General features: G+C 34.2%; 1 protein-coding gene across 1 annotated transcript; it reads right to left on the reverse strand.

The window, feature by feature from the left end:
• Window positions 2,984–4,637, reverse strand: LOC104727043 (peroxidase 71-like). Its single transcript, XM_010446039.1, has 3 exons — window positions 4,168–4,637; window positions 3,851–4,013; window positions 2,984–3,608 (listed from the first exon to the last, which is right to left on the reverse strand). The coding sequence occupies exons 1-3, from the start codon at window positions 4,585–4,587 to the stop codon at window positions 3,205–3,207; spliced, it is 987 nt and encodes a 328-aa protein (XP_010444341.1). The 5' UTR covers window positions 4,588–4,637; the 3' UTR covers window positions 2,984–3,204.

The raw sequence follows: 7,500 nt of genomic DNA on the forward strand, positions 1-7,500 counted from the left end.
TTCTAATCTTTCCTTTTTAAAGCCCTTGTTGTTGTTTTTTTTTTTTTTTCTACGCGTTTTCTTTGTATGAAGGCATGAGGACTGCCCCATTCAGCATCAACTGTTAAATCACTTACACAATCATTAATATTAAAATTTTCAACACACAATCATTAACGAGAACTTACCCAAACGTACCTCACGCATGCATGATAACTTGCATGTAATATTTATAAAAAAGTTAATTTTAGTTTAGCCAATCTAAATCCCAAAACTACTTCATTCGGAAGTAGACGGTATACGACTATAAAGTATAAACACACAAAAAAATTCTGTTTTTTAGTCTTTTGGATTATATTACATACGAAGAAACCCCAACTTTCAGTTCTATGTGTTCTAACACAAAAGTCAACAAAATTTGTCTCGGGGAATATTTCGTATTCTGGAAAAACATGAACACCAATCAAATCAATCGTTCTTTGATTGTAATGTGCACGTTTAAAAAACTATGCACTACAAATTCATGAGACCAGGAAAAAGAATCTGCACAGAATCAATCGAGGAGGTAGACTGCAATAATCAAATATCACTATATCAGAAACGTTGTCCAAAAAGACAAAAAGAAAAACAATGTTTTAGTGGTGCATGGTGGTGGAGATATGCATGCATATCAATAGTCAATGACTCAATTGGATTGTCTCGTTCTATTTTTCTTTTTAATCCTAAAATTATTGGAGTACAATTGAAAACGATATAAATCAGTGGAAATGTGGAATCGTTGAAATGATAGACCTTCTACACGGATGTTGTCTTCTACTCGAACCGTTTTGGAGTTTTTTGCTTCGAATCTTAAATAAAATGGCAAGACGCGTGAGCCACGCCATCTTGCAGTTTTTTTTAATTTATATTCTCTCCGTTTTAATTTAATTGTCATTCTAAAACTTATTTTTTGTTTCATAATAGTTGTCGATTTTTAATGCTGATGATTGATGAATATTCCAATTTTATTCCTATTGTTTTAAAGTTTTGACCAATAAAAAATTATAAAATATATTAATAAAAGATAAAACAGAAAAAATTAATAATTTTCTTAATCTATGTGCAAAACCCTTAAGCGACAAATAAAAAACCCAAGTAAAAAAACCCAGAGAGAGTATGTCATAAAAATGTTGGACTAAAATCTATATTAACATATATAATTTATAATCAGAGTCCGTATATTAATTTGACACTGGCTAAAAATCATGTCAATTGTATATATATATCATTTTCTAACATTGATCCAGTACCAGAGTTTGGAGAACATGAATTTATCTATTCTGGAGTGTTCAAGAAAGCGCTAGGCGGTATTTGAGCGGTGACCCAGCGCCTAGCGCCTAGAACACCTAGTCGGGGTTTAAACGTTTTTAGGCGGTTTAAACGTTTACAATATAAAACGTTATATATATGATATTATATATAAAATTATGTAAAAATTTATGTTAGAAGAAATAAATAATAATAAATTATAAACTAAACTTAGAACAGATACATTTATTTAATTTAGATTAATAATATATGAACATTTATAAATATGTATATGAATATAATACTTAAAATTTTAAATATATGCAGTTAAAAATAAAATAAATATATTAAAATAATATTATGTGATTTGAGACGGTCTAAGCGGTCGTGTAGGCGTCTGCAAAGCGCCTAGCGCATAGATGATGCCTAGGCGGCCGTCTAAACCGCTTTCTTGAATCAATCACATTGTGATCAGAAAAAAAAATAAAGTAGTTTTTTCCATTGGTCGAATGTTTTAATATTATTATATATAATATTCAAAGAGCTAGAACAATATATTACGCTTTAAACAAAATAGAGAATGTTATGGATATAATATATATATTATATATATATATATATATCAAATGGTATATATATTTATATCTATCATACATAAATAATAACCGACTCTGATCATTTGACTTGGATATTTATATAGTTATGTATATCTAATTAACAATAATATCGTTTCTTATCCAACTCGATTTTCAAAACATTGTGAACAAGACATCAATTGTAAATCTAATAAGTTTGTTCTTTCAAGTTTGAAGTGTGAAAAGAATTATTAGCTCGGTCTAAATCATCACAGCTAAAACATTCACTTAATACATCACAAATCAAACTTATCAATACGCGTACACCATATTAACTATAATAGCCATTATAGGATTGCCAAAGTTTACTGATTCATGCATTTGCATGGGAGAAAAAATGGCAGTGACAAGTTGAAGATATGCTTTGCCTGGTTACATATCAATTTTCTTTTTTTTGGGTCGTCAAAGCTTGATTACAAATCACTTAAGATTTCGCTTTTTTATCATCTTTTAATTTGACGTATTATATTCTAATGTTACCATTTAGTTAGTAAATTAAACGTTTATGAGAAAAAAAAACGAAATTTTCTTATGTAAGGAAAAAAGTTAGACCAAAGATTTTCAGAATGCAACGAATGATTGGCAGACAAGACTACAAGAGTATTTGGCCGTCCTTGATCCTTGACACTTGAGAGTTGAGAATATGATATTCTGAATATCAAGAGATTGACCAGTCTTCAATCCTTTAAGCTATATATTAATAATTGTGACTAGAAGACTAAAACTAAAAAAGTCAAGAATCCATCATTGTTATGTGACCATATACCTTTAGGTTAAACAACTTATTATTGGGTATGTTAATATGGACTGCTGTTTAATTTGGTTCAACTGTTTTATAAGTTTTCTTGATTTAAAATAGAATAATTACTGAAAAGGGTGTACGTACGTATTATCCTGATTTTAGGTTCATAATTTGAAATTTATAAAATATTTCTCCAAATTACTCTCTATTTTTTTGTTGATATTTATTTCCCTTTGTTTACTGTTTATTTTGGATCCATACTCAGTTTTAAATCATTACTTATGATACATGCATAAGATAAGTTTTGATAGATATGATTATAAAATTTAAGAAGCCAATATATAGTATAATATTTTTGTGATGACATAACATTAAAAACCAAACCAAAAGAAATCGAATACTAACACCTTATAGATACAAATTTCATTCACCCACTTTTGGGTTTTTTCTTATGTCCTTTTCTAGTGGTTTACAGTTTATTTATTGTTGAAATTAAAAATACACTCGAAACAAGTACTTAACGTCATGAAAGTTTTATCACGACGGATTTTAATCAGTAGATTAATTAACCGCAGAGCAAACCCTACGGATTTCCCCATTAGTCCCCGTAACCACACCAATATTACTCATCCTGACCATCGACCTCGCAAACTCAAAGTTGAAGGTGCTTCTAGGAGCCATCAATTGTTGCACTATGGGTCTAGTGGCTGGATCGGTCCAAAGGACTTGATCGGACTGGAGAACTCCACGGCCACGGCTTAGGTTGTTGTAGTAAGAAGTGTCCCAAGTGGTACCGCTCCCGGTGTCAAGATCAACGCGCACTGAAGCGTCTCCGTTTTGGGGACATTGTGTTTGAAGCTGCGCCAGAAATGTTGGGTCTATGGTTGGATCCGCGGGTTGTCCGGTGCTATTGAAAAGCCTGTTCCTGAATGTACCGCATCCTGCTGTTCCGATCGTGTGCCCTCCTGTTAAATTATGTGCAAAGTAATTTAGTATAACTATGTTGTTATTATTCTGATACTAAATATTTGCAAATAGTTTGGTTTCTCTTAATGTTAAGAAACTCTTTATGCGTTTAAGACGTTCAGACGGTTTAGGTGCTTGACGGTTGCCAAGTATTGTTTGAACACATGAAGATGGTTTTCTAATATATATTTGAATTAATGGTAATTGTAGTTCTTGAATGTGTTAGGTTTATATAACTGACCAACGAGGACGACGAGATCACGGGTATTAAGTCCTAAAGCCGAGAATTTTTGTTGTTGAACGGCAACAGAGTCACGGGGACCAGGGAGATTGTTAACATTCGACGCCAAAGAAACTCGACCATCTCTACGTCCCGTTGGTACTTGCCAGCTTGTTCCTCTCGTCTGCATGCAAATTAACCCATGCACGTATAACGTTATATACATATAAATTATAAGATAATAAAGTAACATTAATTAATGCATCTGCGGTTACGAAATAATTAAGGAGCATAATGTGTATAACGTTTATCATGAATTAATTTATACTAAGGCTTACGAGGACGACAGTGTCACGAGCGGCCAAGGCTAAAATATCAGCACAAGATACAACTCCTGGACACGCGGCTTCGAGCTGCGTTTTGGCGTTGTCTATGACTTCAAATCCACGGAGATTGACGTTCGGACCGGCAGTTCTCTCGGTGTTAGCTCCGGATATAAGGATCGAACCGTCACAGCCTTGAACAAAACAGTCGTGGAAATGCATTCTCAATATTCCGGGTGCGATTCTGGGGTCGGAACTGAAACCAGCATTCACGGCATTTCGGACGATGGTTTCAGCTGTAGGACACGTGGTCGCATAAAACCCGATCCTTGTGCCAGTAACAGGACCCGGCCTTATGGCGGCTTGGCCATGGACCGAGCTGATGAGACAACTAAGGAAGGTTATGAATAAGCACAATGATCTAACCGAACCCATCTTGTAATTCTATTTTAGGGTTTTAAAGAAGATGAAGTGTGTGTTTTAAGTTTTAGTGAGTAGTAGAGTTAGCTCGTTTAAGATTACTATTTATAGAGGAGATTGACAAGTCAAAAGAGTGACGTGTGAGTCAACGAAACCGGCTTCAGTGCTTGTGGTGATTTGATAAAACGACATCGTTTAGTGAGAGATTCAAAAGCGCGTGTTGCTGGTCAGTGCGGTGTGAGCTGGTCGACTCGTTGACTTTAAAAGCAATTTGGTTTTGGATTTGTTCGTTTTGATCGTTTCTGTTAAATTGATTAAAAATATGTATGTAATGTATGACAGAAATATTGTTTACGTACGAGTTTTGAATTCTGGTTCAAGTCTATTTGATTTATAGCTATACAATAATAATAAGAAATTAAGGATAATTGTTTTTTATTATTGGGAAATCAGAATACATCCATTGTTGTGGTAGGTGGATTTCATAAGAGGATTAGAACGAATAACAAGTTAAAACTTCAGTGCACAAGTCTGCCAAGTGGATTTCCATATGATATGAATACCCAAAGGTTTATAATATCGCACTTTAATACTACTGGCAGTAAATGAAGTAACATCTATCTAACTTGATTCGGTTACACAGTATGATTAGAATCATGATTGGTAGTGTAGAGATGTCTTTTTTTTTTGTCAAACCAGTTTCCATTAATTAAACTAATTCTGGTCTCTTCGGTTCGGTTACAGTCAACCGGTTTGGAGAGGAAATTACAGATACATTAGACAAAACAATTGAAAGAGATAGAAGGGAAGATAAAGAGTTTTTTGCAATCTCATCCGCTCGTCGATTTTTCTCTCGAGGAACAAAGGTGAAGGAGATTTCCTCAAAACTCGAGGCTACTACAAGGATATCGTGGAGAATCCCATGGATTTCCTTCAGAGGAAGGTCTGAATTTATCGCGTTGATCAATTGCTGTGAATCAGAGGCGACTAAAAGTTTCTGGTAGTCCAGATCGGAAGCTTGTTGGATCGCAAGGAGCATGGCAATCGCTTCCGCCATCAGAGGGGATCGTATATGATGAGAGTTAGCCTTCCCGTGTCTCTCTCATATCAGGGGGTTTCCACTAAAGATCCAGCCAAAGCCGACACTCTGGGAGTCTTCTCGCCAAGCCGCGTCTGTGAAACATCGAAACGTATTGGAATCCACTTCCCCTTCTTCCTGAGGGATTGGGGTGTGCAACGTCAAGTTTTTTGGGATTTGGTTAAGGATTCATTCACGTGTCTGGCTGATAGTTTGGGTTAAAGTTTCTGACGGACTGATAACTTTTTTTTCAAAGATGAGCTTATTCCTGCTGGTCCAAATAGTCCAGAGAATCCAGGCTCCAAAGGCCCCATCATTTAGCCCCGTTGGAGGCAAACAGATAAGTTTTCTAGATCTCTCAATCCCTAAACGTAGGTTTGATATACCTGGTATATTCAAAAGATGTAGTGTAGAGATGTCTAAAATATCAAGAAAATATGGTTTTTTCACAAACTATGGAAACTACTCTGAAAACTCTTCCGGTAAAATTATTTTTTTAAGAAGTTTCCACAAATCTAGGTCTCTTTACGGAAACATTATCTTGTTCATCAAACGACTAATGGTAAACAATTTAACTTATACAACTTACAAAAAACCTAATATGGGAACAAAACCACATTGTTATCCCCAAAGACGAGTACTACTTCACATATATGTCGATTATACGAAGAATCATGACTAAGATAGATGAAGATTATATATTTGGTATCGACTCATATCTAATATTATTGTTCTATTCCTCAAAATCATGGCCGCTGACTGTATGAGATAAGATCTAGATGATCATCGATCCAAAGAATATTATGAGCTTTATTTGTCTACTCTCTAAATAATGATTTTTCGTTTTTTGGGGGTCAAATGCTCGATTTATCTGATTTTATTATATTAGTTCTTCAACCAATTATGAAAATATGATTGAGATTATGACCAAAGACTGTCAAATTAGGATTGTTTACTTGTTGCGTTTACATGTATTATATTATTGTAAATTTGTAATTATTCAAATTTTAATTGCGTGCAAACCGGCAAACCCCAAAATAAGACATGTACAGAGCTGTATCTGTGACGATAATTTGTGTATCACGATCTGCACTACAAATGAAATTGTACCACGCTTTTGTATCAACGGTGTATAACCATCATGCCTACAGATGGTTACGTTGTTTACTTGTTTTTATCCACTGACCCCTTTTTTCTTTCTTGAAAGTTGTTTTCATCATGCCTATAGTTTCTTTCAATAAAATTTGTGATTATATGCATACAAATAAATGCATTATAAGAAGGAAAAAAGATACATTATAAAAATTAGAGATCGAAATTGATAATGTTCTGGAAGCTGACTTTGAGCGAAGTCATAATAAGAGGAGTCGGGATCAGACTGCGGAATCCGGCAATTAGTGGAATAGTTTTGGAAGTATCTCCGACTTCCATTTGTTACAAAATCTTCCTTATCCTCCGGCTTTTTCGCTCTTTTTGTTTGATGTCATATGTTTGAAGTTTCAGTGAACACACGATTGGGTTATGGCGTCAATATTTTGGATTTGATATTTTTTTTTGACCAATAACTAGTTTATTTTATAATATCTGCGAACGTATGTGTTGTATTGGTTGGTTATGCTTGCTTATATTAGACTCTGATGAACACTACCTCTCCATCCAACCATACAACTTATCTACTTCATGGGGCTTACGGATTTTCAGGAAAAAAATGTAAGTTGAGTTTGTTTTTGTGCGGGAAAAAGGTTTTAGACTTTGTTGAAACAGCTTACTGAAGAGTTCAATATCATTTTTTGTTTTGTTTGAAGATAGTTGTCTGATGCCTTGATTAACTCAAACGTCTATAGATAGGG

Source organism: Camelina sativa, chromosome 11 (genome assembly GCF_000633955.1).
Source record: "Camelina sativa cultivar DH55 chromosome 11, Cs, whole genome shotgun sequence".
NCBI classification, from domain to species: Eukaryota; Viridiplantae; Streptophyta; class Magnoliopsida; order Brassicales; family Brassicaceae; genus Camelina; species Camelina sativa.